The 15,396-nt window shown below is 46.8% G+C and overlaps 1 protein-coding gene across 3 annotated transcripts in view; it reads right to left on the reverse strand.

Moving 5' to 3' along the window:
• Window positions 1-285: 285 nt before the first annotated feature.
• The window catches only part of ZBTB16 (zinc finger and BTB domain containing 16), a 190,119-nt gene continuing 175,008 nt past the window's right edge, over window positions 286-15,396 (reverse strand). For all 3 annotated transcript variants that reach the window (XM_035138957.2, XM_035138956.2, XM_035138955.2), the window contains exons 6-7: window positions 10,237-10,404; window positions 286-7,660 (exon numbers count right to left, since the gene is read on the reverse strand). In XM_035138957.2, the coding sequence (XP_034994848.2) occupies window positions 7,431-7,660; window positions 10,237-10,404 (398 nt within the window). In that variant the 3' untranslated portion in view covers window positions 286-7,430. The remainder of the gene's footprint in view (window positions 7,661-10,236; window positions 10,405-15,396) is intronic.

A 15,396-nucleotide genomic window follows, 5' to 3' on the forward strand; every position in this document is an offset into this window, starting at 1 on the left:
GGACTTTATTAGAAGCTTTTAAACAGAGGTGGGATGGCCATCCATCATGGAGGCTTTAGTTGTGATTGCAGGGGGTTGGACTAGATGACTCTGGGGGGATCCTTCCAGCTCAACAATCCTATCATTTGAAGGCATTGCCGGAGTCAGTGGGGTGGGAGAGGACATTTGGAATGAGGCAAGTTAGTTCATCACATGTAACCAATCCTGCCACCCCAGCAGTAACAAAAAATAAAAAAATAAAAATAAATATGCAGGGAGCCAAAGGAAACACTGAGGCAACAGGTATCAACGACTGAATTAACTTTATTGGTTTTTTTTTTCCTAACTGCAGATTCAAGGTATACAACTGAACATTGCTATTTTCCTTATGAGACTTATAAATAAAAATACAAAAAATGTCCACTACAAAAAAATCTACTGTTAGTAGGATGTAAAAAATATTCTCTTTGCTATAGAAGGCACAAACTTCACTTAGTGACAAATGGAGAGAGAAAAAAACCTGCAGCAGTAAATTCTTTAATTTTTTTTAAACCTTTTCTTAATTTTTTTTCCTCGCCAGAAACACTGAAGATTTTACAAAGGACCACACCTGCACCCAACACAGAAGGACAGATGCAGAGGCAGACAGCGGCAACTAGTAGGTGGGGGAGGGACATCACAACTTTTTAATCAGGGTGGGGGAGGGAATCTGATTTATGGTGTGTGTGTGTGTTTGTGTGTGTGTGTGTTATCTTTCAGCTAAATGCGTCTGTGACTCTAGAGGAACACATAACGAGACTCACAAGCAGCACTGCAAAGGAACAAATGGAAGAATATTTTGTACAGAGGAAAAAAAATACACAATGAAGGAAGGGGTGGGGGTGGGAAACCCCAAATCGAAACATAACAATAGCAACAACAATAAAAAAAACAAAAAACAAATGGGCACCTTCTAAAGTTAGGCTAACAGGAGGTGCTGAGGTAGACGGAGCCAGGACAGCAATTAAAAACACTATTTATTCTTTTTTTTTTAATACGAAGCAATCAAACTGGCACTTGTGCTGTCACAACGTTAAGAGACAAGCAAAAAAACAAAACGAAAACAAACAAACAAAAATTAATAATAAGCTTTAAATTTGCTTGGTCCAGAAGGACAACAATTGGTCCTCAGTGCTATAATATATATTTATATATATATATATATTTTATGAACATAAAACGTCATGGAGACATAGCATGGCTTCTTAGCCTCGAAAGATCATGCATACTTTTAACACTATGTAAAACAAACACCAAGACACACGCCCAGATATTGGCACCCTAGGGTGCCCAGGGATGTCATGGCAGCAGGGGGAGCAAATGTGAGTGAGGAAGTTCTCCAGGCCCAGGCAAGATCGGGAGACTCATCCAGACCCTTGTTTAATATGGACGGTAAGCTTCCTCTGCCTCCATTAATTATCCATTGCCCACGTGACGTTCTCCTCCAAATCACTACCTTCCAAGACTTGGCTCTCCCTTGGTCCAGGTTCTCTCATACCTATCTCCTGTCATTGTGTGGGAAAATCCAGATCGAAGGAGGGGAGAACGTTGGAAGGAGGAGGAGAACGTCATATGGGGCAAGAGAGAAGGAATGGAAACACATGATGCGCTTCCTGTCCACACTGAATGGCAGTATGGATGAGCCCTCGGATTCTTTCTCTATCCCCACCCTACAGCTCAGGATGGCGGGCGATTGAGCGAGAGAACCTCACACCGCAACAGAAGAGCAAGCTTTCAGGGAGAAGGGGCTGGTGGGTGGGTGTAGCAGAAGACTTGTAGAACAATTGGAGTGAACGCTAATGGGAAAGGTGGCTGACAAGTTGTTGCCTCTATTAGTACAACAGAGCACATTATTTACCATGGTGGCATTCTGGAACAAGAAGAAGCAACTTCAGGGTTTTTTTAAGCGCTGAAACCTACAGGAAGCCGGGAGCTTGGAAGCGGGGGGAAAGGGGCATATGAGAAAAAAAAAACTCAAATAAAGGACATTAGAGCATACCACGACATCCCCTTTGCAACAAAGTCCATTTCCCCAGGGTACCAAATAACTGAGCAGGCATTGCAGCAATTTCCCCCTCTTTTAAATGTGAAAAAAAAATCCTTTCCTTTTTTTTTTTTAACCAGGCACAAAGATAAAACAAGCCATCTTCCCAAAGTTGTGTCGAGGATACTAAATCAGTGCCTGTCTTGCTCCCTCCGCCACAAAGCAGCAAAAACAATACAAAAGGAAAAAAGTTATCTTTTTCTTTCTCACACAGACATGCAGAAAATGCACACTCGCACATGTATGTACTGTATACAATGCATCTGAAAATGCTTTCTGTTTTTTTAAAAAAGTTTATTCCCAAAGCAATATGCTTGCAAAAAAATAAAAGTGTTACGCAGGACAGCCAGAATTGTGAATTTCCATATGGCGGGTGGGCAAAGTTTGAAGGAAAATTGTGTAAGGCATTTGTAACCCAGAGTACCATAAAGTGTGCTAAAAATGGCAGTTTAAGTGGGGGTTATTTGCGTGGCAAATGGAACACAGCGAACAGGCCACTCTACAGAGCACCTCGCAAAAACTGCTGGTGCTTTGAAGTTGGGGGATCCCTTTCCCTTCTAAATTCAGATCTGGTTTGTGCGATCCTAACTTTTAGATCAAGTCAACAACATGCTTCCCCATCCCCCCCAACCTGGCAATTTTCTGGATTGTGTTGTGTTCACTGATCAAAAACAACTTCGCCCACATTCCCATCGACATTCATAATGAGGCATACGCCTTGCAAACAACCAAAATATTCAGAGGGAAATGGCATCTTCCTGCAGAAGCGGGAAGGGGAGTTGCAGTGAAAACGGGCATTTCCGGTAAGGATGCCTCCATCGGAAACAGCAAGTATTGCCCCTGCCTCCCTGCTTACCTCAAGGCCACATTTCTGGACGCAGAAAGGCCCACACAGAGGTTGACCAGGAGGTTAAATGCATTTCCCAAAGTGCGCTTAGGAAGCTGCGATTTCACCCTGATTTAGTACCATCCTATGTGATGCTAGATTACAACAATACTGCTATTATTTAATACTAGGGCTCACACACACACACAGGCATACAGATTCCTGTTCACATTACAAAAGGAGCGGGGTCAGAGAGAGAACATCATTCTGCTTAAAACTGACACAGGGACTAACAAATGTTACAAAAATATTACACTCTGCAAATAATGTCATCAGTCCAACAATTTCAGCTTGGTGGGCGGGTGGGGCGGAAGGGCAAAGGCTCCTCAAACGAGCAACCCCCCCTTTTTTTTTTAATAAAGAAAACAACAACAACACCATCAATAGCCCAATAATGTTGGGAGCACATAGACACAACCTTATGGCCATCTCTGGCAAAATGTGACATTGGTACATTTACTGCATATTTCTCTTTAAAGGGTCTGCCTTAAATGACGTCATTTTTTTCACATTATAAACAAAACTCTACTTAGCTATTCACATATTCAAGTTTAACTGTTTGTTTTTCTTCCTTTACCAAATCGCTAACTTTTTCACTAAACTGTCAAAACTCTCTCGAGTGTTACAATGACACATATTCTCTCTCCTCTTATTACTCCCCCTCCCTCCCTCCTTCCCTCCCCCCAACCCAGTTTAAGGCCTTCAGTATTTAACCAACAGTTGAGACAAGATCAGAGGGGCGGGGCGGGGGGGTGTTTAGTGGACAGCAGTACTGAGACACTCCGTTAAAATTCCCTTTTCTTCCATCTATGCAAGGCTCCCCAAAAACTTTCTTTCCCCCATATATAAAATGAAGCTAAATTACAGAATAAAATTTACACTGGCAAAATATAAAGCATGAGATGAAAATTGAAATGAACATCACAAAGCGAAAAGAAAAGAAAAGAACTTAACAAAAAAACCACAAATATTGCAAAAATGTGCTTCCGTTACTGCGAAAAAAAAACCCTCTCACCAACCCCCCCCTCCCCAATTTAAAAGAGGTAGCTTTCAAGATAATACGACCCGCTTTCCATCAGGTGGGCCATTAAAACAAAACACCAATTTTGGTAATAATAATACATGATAAAATAAAAATAAGGCTGACGTGGGAACCAACTGCCACGGCGCTTTTGTGGCTGTGCTGTGGCACTTTGGCGCATCACGCAAATGCTCTCTCTGCAGGCGCCGTGATGCAGACCTTTCAGCAATCAACCTAAAACACTTCTCTCCCCCCTCCCCCGCAAAAAAAGCCAATGCAAACAAGCTCATGAGGTCACAAGAAACTGAGGTAATTTCAAGTACAATGTGCTAAATGCAGAAATCATTAAACGTAACATAAAATTAAGAAAGCAAAGACAAAGGAAAGCAAAAACAACAACCCTTTCCCATTCGACTCCTTCAGAGACAGAGGATTGGGCAGGAGAATTGGAGGGTGGGTGGGGGCGGGCATGTTTCAAAAGCTATCGCCTGGGTGGGGGGGTGGACAGAAGGAGGAAGTGGGCCTCACTTGTACTTAGGGCACCTTGTCAAGAGGGACAAGGAAGAATTCAAGATCGCTGCCCGGATTGTAGCAGGAAGTATGAGATGCAGGAGAACTAAGGAAGTCGGAAAAAGAGGGAGGGGCGCAGCACCCCAAGACAAGCTTTCAGATATTGCTGAACTACAATATCCATCATCCTTTGCAGTTGGCCATGCTGGCTGCTGGGAGCTGTAGTCCAGCAACATCTGGAAAGCTGTAGGCTCCCTGCTCCCTGCTCTAAGAAGGTGGCAGGCAACTCATAGGACAGGTCCTTCCCATGGACAACAACTAGCTGGCCCACCGCAGCTAATGTAACTCCAAGCAAAGTCCTCACTGGGGGGTTTCAGGAAGGGGGGGGTTGAACCCTACCACACACACACACTGCTTACAGTCAACATTTCCCTCCCAAATTCCACAAGAGATAGAGGCTCAATCTGTGCTTTTCACCCTTTGGCCTGACCTACCAGGATAGGCAAGGGTGTAGCATGGGTTGCCGGTGCCCAGGGCAGGATAAGCAAGTGTTGCATTTCCCCAGTGGACTGGACAGCGATCAGTCCCTTTACCGTCCAGCATCTAATCAAGGGAGTCTCTCCTTGCAAACTAGCTCCAACCTGGGAGCAGGGATAAGGCAGAGAAACACGAAACTGTGTCTCCTCACTCTCCCTTGCAGCAAGGCGTTGTGGACCATACATGTGGCTCCGTCAGTGCTTTCGTGCCTTTCTCTTCCTCCCTCCCTCCTCGATGGGTGGCATCACTGACCTCCACTCTTTCCCTCTTGGTTGGCCCAGGGGTGGGACACTCCTGGGCATCCCTTTGCTGGCCAAGAGGTGAAGAAGGCCCCGGCACTGCCCCAGCCCCAAAGGACCTGGGAATGGATTGTCTCCCTGCAGCTCCAGCTTTTATGAAGGAGCCTGTTGTGGGGGAACCTTGTTGCACCCCCTCAGAAATTTGCACCTGTGGCCACGGCCCCCTGCCCCTCCACGCTATGCCACGGAGGATGGGTTATCTCTCTGTTGACCTACTGTAGTAAGAATGCAAAGTGCCTCCGTGGTTGCTCTAGGCAGACTGCACTTGCCTCGCTGGGCCAGCAGTTCCTCCCCAACTTTTGTGCAGATAGTATGAAGGCTGGCAATGGTGGGTTGGGGGAAGCATGTGCCTTTGATGCCCATTCAGCCCTAAGAGGGGCGACTCATGCACATGAGCCCATGAAGTCCCCTTGGACACTGCAGGAAATTGCAATCCCAATTCAGTAAACTAGGCATGGCAACTGGGCACTATTATTGGCTATGGAAGGTAAGACTCTGCAAATGCAGAGTGCCCCATTGCTAAGAATTGGTATTATGGCTGGATAGCTACTAAGGCCCTAGGCTTCCTCGTGCCCACCAATAATGCAAATGTCAGCCTCATCTTTTAGTTCAATGATGGGGCTGGTCCCATGTTCACAAAAGAATGTGTGCATGGACCTTGCCCCTTCACGGAAGTAAATGGGGAAATTCTGTGTACAACAGACCCCTCTCCTAAATCCCAGGGTCATCAGATCAGAGTGCTTGTTCCTGGAAGCCATTGCGTCTCCCACCAGCCTCTTCTGAAAGGCTCCTCCGAGAAGGCTGATCACTCATATTAAGAAATGTGCAAAATTATGCTGTTCCTAACTGGTTTCTCTCACCCGAACCCCTCTCCCACTCCCACTCAAAAGAAAACATTAAATTAAATTTAAAAGAATGCATAGAATGGTCTTTGGTCAGGAGAAAGCATTGTGACCTAGAAGGGATGGTCTACAGGTGAGTTGTGTGCTCTTGTAAACTCAACTTGACCTTAGTCATGCTCTGTGGGAAAATCTGGATTTTGCCTCAGGAGCACAGCCATGATGCAAACGATAGGCCCAAAATGGAAGCACAGGGAGGGGTGTCTATAGGGGAAATAGTGACAATGTGATATGCAGGCACCTCAGGACTTCCCTTGCCCTCTCCACTCCCCACTCCCCACTCTGAAGAGCAAAGTAAGAACAGTCCTACCCTCCCCCTTGGGTACGGCCAGACACAAACACTCAGCACTCCCACCCCTTCTGCCCTGCAAGGCCCTCAAGACTGAGGAAAGCAGAGCACAATGCTCCACAAACCATCTGAAGCTTTCACCCCCCCCCCCGCACCTTCTGTGGCACACCTCTCCAATCCCACACCACTTCATTGGTGCCCCCTCAACCTCTGGCAACACTCCTAATCCAAAGAGAATGGACCGGGAGGTCGAGTCACCTGCCAAAGGGATGGGATGGGGAAAGCAGGTGAAGAGCAGCTTCTAGGGAATGTTGACACTGTAAACTGAAGCCTGTCCTGACTGGTGTCCTTCTCCCCAAGGATTGTGGGGTGCTAGGGATCTGCATCTAAATGAGGTCACAATATACCTAACAGAGAATCCTCAAAGGTCTCATAAGACTGCAGTTCCCAGGGTTCCTTGGGGAAAATCAGGACGGCAACGCAGGAGTGAGGACTTGGTTTCAGTTTACAACATGAATGAGGCCTCGGTGAAATGCAACCGCCCAACTAAGGAGTAGAAGAGGCTGCAACCTTTAGGCCCTTTATGTGCATGGAGAGACAGAGACACACATGAGGCAACTGAAGACATGGCTAGGGCTGGGCTGAGAGAGGGGTGGGCTTTTTGTTGTTGTTGTTGTTAGCCTCTTGTGGGTTTTGGCCAGGGAACTCCAAAGAGTTTCACTCCTCCTTCTCTTACTCCCGCTGCGATTGCAACAAGGACCCTCATGAGCTAGGAAGGACAGAAACAGAACTGGGTGGGGTGGGATTGGGGAGAGAAAAAAAGAAGAAGGGAAAGGGAGAGAAGGGAGGCCAGAGACCACTTAGGGGGGTGGTTGGTTTTTGCCCAGTCCTTCCCAGCTTCATCCCTCCATCCCTCCTCTTGTCCTGTTAGACATAGCAAAGGTACAGATAGGTCTTCTCTATCCTCCAGTCGGTGGGGATATCTTCCGGCTTGTGGCCTTTCATGTGCTTCTGCATGGCAGAAAGACTCGGGCAGTACTCCAGGCAGATCGTGCACTGATACGGGGAGGCTCCGTTGTGGGTCCTGAGGTGCTTGATCATGGCAGAGTAGTCTCGGGACCGCTGGTGGCAGAGCTTGCACTCAAAGGGCTTCTCACCTGCAAGGAGAGAACCAAGGTGGGGGGCAAGGGAAGAGTCACCGGTTTGGGAAAAATGACATCTCTGGGTAGCGACTAGGCCAAAAATCAACCCTTCTGTTTCTCAAGGGGTTTTGATCCCCTGTGAAAGAGGTTTCCATTGTTACGCCCTATCCTCAAGACTCTTGAGAATTCCTTGGGGTTTTTGGTGGGTTTCAAACAGGGTGGCCAAGGGTGGTGTGTTTTTGATTCCCAGAAAAAAAATTTCTCCAGTGCTCTGCAGCCTCCATGCTTCCTGATCTGAAAAAAAAACCCAAGGGAGGAGGTTTACACTGGGCTTTGATGAAACATGGACACCTAGGGAGGCTGCAGGGTGCAGATATCCAAGAGATGTATTTTTGAATTGAATGAAAGAAAGGACCCTACAAAACCCCCAAATTACCATTAAAAAGATCAGTATTTATGTATTTATTCATTTACTTAATTAATTACATTTGTATTCCACCTTTCCTCCAAGGAGCTCAAGTTGGGGTGCATAGTTTTCCTCCCTACCATTTTATCCTCAGAACAGCCCTGTGAGGTAGGCTGGGTTGAGAGTGAGTGACTGGTTCAACATCACCCACTGAGTTTCATGGGTGGGGGGGGATTTGAACCCTAGTCTCTCTCATGTTGTAGTCTTAAAGTACTTAAAGTGTACTTCAATCCAACATTTTGTGCCACGGGAGCCTAATGATTCTGCAGAAAGCAAGGCTGAATTCCTCAGCCTGGTCAAATAAAATCTGAGCTATTTTGTTGTTGTTGTTGCATAATTCATTCTTTGCAAGTCATGGGAAAGAGCTATGCCCAGACTTTTGAGATTTCAGAATTGCTATAAGCACTGGAAGCTTTTTAAAAAGGCAGCAGAGATCCTCCTGGTTACCATGCAGATGACCATCACCTTTACAGCAGAGTTACTCGGTTTTTCCCAGAGAGATATGTTTCGATACTGTCCACGGCAGCCCCGATCGAAAGCCAAAGGGGGCTCCTTTTGACGCAGTAATTAACTGCCTCAGTCTTCTCAATATTGATACCTGCTCTGTGCACAGACAGAGCGAATAATGAAGTAATGAACAGCAAAAGTGATCTAAATATTGACCTGCTATTTATAATAGTTGTGGGCTGCTGATGCACTCAGCAATTCACTAGTTGGCAGTGAGAGATCTGGGTTCCACAGTACACAAGAATTCTTCTGTCTTGTACTCAAAAAAGTGGGGAATCCCACGTTCGGCAGCAAAAGCATGGGGAAGTGGCATGTGAAATAAGGGAAATTGTCCTCAGGGCTGCCTATATAGAGGGCTGCCTTCTGCTCCAACCATGAAGGCAGAAATAGGAATATAGGAATCTGTCATATTGAATCAGACCATTGGTCCATCTCGCTCAGTCTACTCTGATGGACAGTGGCTCTGTAGGGTTTCAGAAGAGTCTTTCCCAGCCCTAATTGGAGATGCAAGGGACCTTCTGCATGCAAAGCAGATGTTCTATCACTGAGCTATCACAAATGATTGCATAGATGTCATTTTCAGCTTCATTTCTTCACCCCCCTTCCGTACCAATTGATGGCACCCCTGAATGTCTCTTATGGAGCACGTGTGAGTTGCAAAGGTTCTGGAGCCAAGGGCCCGTGTCTCAGCTCATCTTGAGCATGTGTGAGGCCTTACAGGGGGAGGGTGTGTGACACATCGCTTCTGTTCCCTGTGAAATTCTGGGGTGGGGGTGGGGATTTAGATGTGGCATGGATGAGCTGCCTTTCCAGGAAGCTTGAACCCTCTCCTTGAGGACACCTGCTCAACTTCCAAAGGAATCCAAGGGATGCCATTCAGAAATCACAGATCAAGAAAAGCGAGGGAGCCAGCATTGTGCATGCATCTCACTTTTTTGAATGACAATAGTTCACTTTCACTCTGCTGCTTTCCCTATCCTGTTCAGTGCAAATGGAGGGAGAACAGACTGAGCTCCTCTCTAAGGAGTCTGCTTTTGAGCCAGGGGTTACCAGTCACTCTTCATCACCCCCATCCCCAGTATAATGCCATCTCCTATATATCTGGGGCTTTTCTGTATTATTATTATTATTATTACTACTACTACTGACTGCTCAATGCCTAAATTGGCTTCTAAGTGGTTTGCTAAATATAGCTTACAAGGGCTAGCAGGGTGATATTAGGAAACGGTTGCAGAGCCCAATGAGAGTGTGGATTTTGAGCGTTATATTGGTCCATCTAGGTCAGTACTTCTACTGATCCACCTAGCTCAGTGCTATCTGTTGCATCTGGCAGTAATTCTGTTAGATATAAATTCTTTGCATTGGAGATGCCAGGGATTGAGCCAAGGACTTCCTTGCAATGCACGTGCCCTACAGCTGAGCAACAGGACTATCCATGCATACTGTATATGGAGCTGCCATATTCTTGCTCCTACTCTCTCAGTATTTCCTGCTCTGACAGCCACCCTCCACATTCTTTTCTAGCTCTGCTGCTGCCTGAGCTCCTGAGATGCCGAGCAGTGAACTGGCATCTTCTGCATGGAAAGCCTGAGATCCACGGCTGAATCCCTTTCCTTACCTGTGTGGACCCTGTAGTGGGTCTCCAGCTGATGCTTGAGGCTGAACTTCTTGCCACAGCCGTTGCATTCGTAGGGCTTCTCTCCAGTGTGGATGCGCTTGTGGCCCTTCAGAGTGCTCTCGTCCCGGAAGCAGCTGCCACAAAACTCGCACTCGTATGGGTGGTCACCTACAACCAGATGGGGACTGTCAGTGGGGGAAGGCACAAGCTGGATATAAGTCAATAGAAACAAAAGGGGGCCCAGGGGTCATTCCTTGCCCTGACCCCAGCTACAGCCCATAGCATACAAGAGACATTTAAGGATGGCTTAGTCCAGCAGGTAGTGTTGAGCTGGAGTTCCAGCACCTTGGATAGCACCAAGCAGACCTCTTGCTCTGTCAAGAAGAGCCTCCTTCATGGAAAGAAGATAAAGTCCCTGCCAGAGAAAAATGGCAAATGAAGCTGTTGGACTATGCCGAAATGGCAAAACTGACCGAAAAACTCAGGAACCAGGAAGACCAACCTTTTAATAAGGAATGGGGAAAATATTACAATTCACCTTAAAGGTCACTGTAAGCAGTTGAAAACATTATCAGGCCTGCAGTTACACTTGTAATGTAGCAAGAACGATGGATACAATGAAGTTATAAAAAACTTGGATTATTTAAACAAAGTTGCAGTAGGAAAGGTTTAATAACAGAACCCAGGGAGGGGAAGGTAGGAAGCCAAGAGATTTGGGAGAATCTTGTAACTTTGGATGTGTTGTGGTATGATTGTAAACTTAAATACATAAAACCAAATAAAAATATTATTAAAAAAGAGGAGGAGGGGGGAGGAGGAGGGGGGGAGGAGGAGGAGGGGGAGTAGTTTGGATTTGATATACTGCTTTATCACTACCCTGAGGAGTCTCAAAGCAGCTAACATTCTCCTTTCCCTTCCTCCCCCACAACAAACACTCTGTGAGGTGAGTGGGGCTGAGAGACCTCAGAGAAGTGTGACTAGCCCAAGGTCACCCAGCAGCTGCATGTGGAGGAGTGGAGTCACGAACCCGGTTCACCAGATTACGAGTCTATCACTCTTAACCACTACACCACACTGGCTCCTTCAGGAGCCTTGTTCAGGTGCAAACTGTGTGGAAGGGGAGCAAGACTCCAACTCCACTCTTGGCATCCATAAATTAGGCAATTAGGTCTGAAGGGAGCATAGCTGCCAAGTTATCCCTTTTTTAAAGGGATTTCCCATTATGCTGAATAGGCTTCCTCGCGAGAAAAGGGAAAACTTGGCAGCTATGGAAGGGAGAGGTGGCTACACTTGTATAGTCTCATCCGTATGATCAGGAGTCTTGACCAACTGCCCCCCCCACATCACATGGAAAAGTCTACAGGCTTACAGCCAGCACCCTCTTCAGATACTTGTCCAACATTCAAAGGTTGTGGCAGAGCAGGGATCTGACTCAGGGAGCTTCTTGATGACAGGATCCAGCTTAGAGCAACCGTTCCTCCATGGGTGGCCTTCCAGATTCCGCTGATCTCTCCTCTGTGTCAGAGTCCTGGCTCTGGGCCAGGGTTAGGGGTCACAGTAGGTTGAATGGCGCGTACATGGGGGTGAGATGAAAGAAGATTCTGAATGGGTGGAAATCTGCGTGCCTCAATAGGCATTTCAAAATGGCAGCTGTGCAATGGCTCCTTTGCTCTTTCTGTCGGCCATCCTTTGTGGGAATTAGCAGCTTCTCAGCTGAGGGGCTGAGGCTGCTGTATCTGGTCACAGCCTTTCTTGACTTTGGATTTGGTGCCCTTGGGAGGTTTGAGATCCTGGCTCAGGAGAGGCAGGTGCTAACAAGGCATGCAACTTCCCAGCCTGAGAAGCAAATCCAAAAAAGGGGCTAGGAGCGCTTAGTAGAGCGAGGCGCAGCTGATGGAGAGGGCTGCTGTGCTGGAGAGAGGAAGGGACCCCATTAGGGAGAGGTCACCCCCACCCCAGCATGCTGCTAACAAGAATGAGACCAAGGAAGGTAATGGAAGAGGCATGTTCTGTTCCTCTACAACAATTCTCTGTTTCTTGCCAGGAAGCGGTTTAGGAACATCTGCATGAAAACTCATACCAGGCAGTCCTTCTCAAAGGAGCCATAGTTTGCTCGGCACCAAGATGGGGGAAACCAACTACACAAATCATTGGGATGAAGGACAACTGTGAGTCATTAAAGAAGCCCAAGATGGTGATGTGATGGTCATTGTGCAAAAAGAGGACATGGTGTGTGTGTGTGTGTGGGTGTGTGTGGGTGCAGGTACTGATGGTCTGGGCAGAGCCTTCTCTAACCTCGTGCCCTCCAGATGTTTTGGACCACAATTCCCACCAGCCGCCAGCCAGTTTGGGAGCTGTAGTTCAAAACTTCTGGAGGACACCAGGTTGGTGCAGGTGATCTAACAGACCTAACTGACACTCAAGTGGAAGAATCATAGAATTGTAGAGTTAGAAGGGACCCTAAGGGTCATCTAGTCCAGTGTTTCCTAAACTTGGCTCTCCAGCTGTTTTTGGACTACAACTCCCATCATCCTTAGCTAGGCAAGACCAGTGGTCAGGGATTATGGGAACTGTAGTCCAAAAACAGCTGGAGACTCAAATTTAGGAAACACTGATCTAATCCAGGCATCCCCAAACTTCGGCCCTCCAGATGTTTTGGACTACAATTCCCATCTTCCCTGACCACTGGTCCTGCTAGCTAGGGATCATGGGAGTTGTAGGCCAAAACATCTGGAGGGCCGCAGTTTGGGGGTGCCTGATCTAGTCCAACTCCCTGCAATGCAGGAATATCAACTAAGGCACCTATGACAGATGGCCATCCAATGTCTTCTTAAAAACCTCCTAGGAAGGAGAGTCCACAACCTCCCGAGGGAGTCCTTTCCAAAGAGTATAATCTTGTGGTGAAACACCCCCCTTCCCCTGGATGCACTTGGGACGCTACAAATTTGCTCTCCTGTACATGTCAATTTCAAACATCATTATTCCCTAGAGCATTTATTGATTTTTAAAATGGAATTTACCCCCAACAGATCTGCCAGGATCTGGGAATCTGGAGTTCAACCCTGTTTCCACCTGATTTGCCACAGCTTCCTGCTGATCCCCTGAAAAAGTCCTAGTCCCACTCAGCAATAGGGCCCCATCTATGAAATGACAGAGCCAGCAACTTGATCAAGAGGTTGGGTCTTTGTGACACGACTCTGTTTAATGCACAGGTAGCCAATGTGGCTCTCTCCAGATGTTGTTGGACTACAACTCTCATAATCCCTGGCCATGCTGGCTGATAGGAATTGTGGTCCAGCATTTTGCAGGCACAAAACTTGTTATCCATCCCATGGGCTAATGGATCCCTAGGCTGATGCTCATGAAAGGTTTTCACCCAGGATGGCAACTCCCCACGCAGATTTTGCCTTACCCAGTATTTTTTAGAAGCTGGTTCCCTTTCTTCTCTCTCTCTCTCTCTCTCTCTCTCTCTCTCTCTCTCTCTCTCTCTCTCTCTCTCTCTGAGGGCCCCTATTTTGGAAGAACACTCACTCATGCCATCTGCTTCCAATGTGCCACTGTGCTCTGGGCCAATCAAGTGGGTTAACCCACAATTAAGTGAGTACTTATCAATGTACATACAGTTCCAATCAAACAGACTTTTAATTGTCTATAACCATAGGCCATGACGAAAGAGGGCATACAATTAAGAAAACATGTGTGTTCCTGACACTTCTGGTTTGGGGCACAGGAACTGAGGGGTGGGTTGGTGCGATTCACATATGAATTGGAAAGAAAAGACAGACACTCTCTGAAGAAACAGTCAAGGCATGCTTAGACAATGTCCTTTTGCTTGTCGGTCTCTTCCTATCTTGGTCAATTGGTCAACAATCCAGAGCCCACATGAACTGTGTGTGTGTGTGTGTGTGTGTGTGTGTGTGTGTGTGTGTGTGTAGAGAGTAGACTTTGGAGAACAATTGGTCTGTTTTGAGGCAAGTCTCTTCTGCTGGGGAAAGCTCACTGCCTAAGAAATCACTTGCAAATTAGGCACCACAGGAATACATTGGGCATGGTTCACTGGTAAGTTTGGCTACAGATGCCCAGTGATACAAGGGGGTGGGGGGTGGCACAAGGGAACTAGTTCCCCTTGCACACCATCCCTTTGTGTCACTGGGGCTTGTGGGGCCAAAATTCCCACTGGATCATGCCCCATATCATTTGCCTTTTAGGACACCAAGCACTAAAAATCTCTAGATTTTTGCCACCAGCTTCACCAATCTATTGCCCCCTCCCCCTCCCCTTCACCTCCAGCACCTGCCCCCCTTTCCCCAGTATTGCTTCTTAAGGCAAGGAGGGAAAAAAGGTGAAGGGATTCCAGCTCCTTTTAGCTTTTTTCCCTTTTCAGTTTTTTTATAAAAAATATATTTATTACAGAAGCCGAACGGAAGGACAATAAAGATAGATTGATCGCCCAAGACTTTGTTCATGAATATTTAAATATCGCTGATTTGTCTTGTCAGTGTAATTACAATCTTCTCTGGGCTTGGCGGATCCGACGACCACAAGTTTATGGTAAAGAATGGCCCCACTGTATTTCACTTGTCCCGTTGCAGATGTGCAGAGCCGCCAAGCGTGTAATGCCGCTCGCATTTCATACATTTTCCTCAGCTGCTGAAGGCTTAAGTCATCCACAATGACCTACGCTTTTTCATTATCCCCATGTCAAACCAAACTCGTGCCTGAGCATAAATTGTCCTTCTTGTTATAGACTTGCAGGCTGCCGCCTCCACTTCCTCTTTACAATGATATTTTACTCTCTTCCTTTTCTCTCCTCCCTCATCCTGCTGCCCTCTGCCCTCCCCTCCTTGGGCATCACCCCACCCCCTTTTTCCTCAATTAGGACCCTCGTTGCCTCAATTACAGCAAACCCCGCCCCCAATATTGTTAATCTTTTCTTTTTAAAATGCAGCAACCCGATGCGTACTAACAACATGCACACCTTGTATTCCTTCTGCTGCAGAGAGGAGCAGCCTATGAAGGGGCCCCCAGAGACAGGGAAGAACAGAAGAAGCTGCCGCATACTGAACTGGACAATTGGGCCCATCTAACTCAATATTGTTTACACTGACTGGCAGCAGCTCTCCAGGGTCTCAGTCCAGAAATCTCTCCCAGAATTAGCTA

The sequence above is a fragment of the Zootoca vivipara genome, chromosome 15 (genome assembly GCF_963506605.1).
Source record: "Zootoca vivipara chromosome 15, rZooViv1.1, whole genome shotgun sequence".
Taxonomy (NCBI): Eukaryota; Metazoa; Chordata; class Lepidosauria; order Squamata; family Lacertidae; genus Zootoca; species Zootoca vivipara.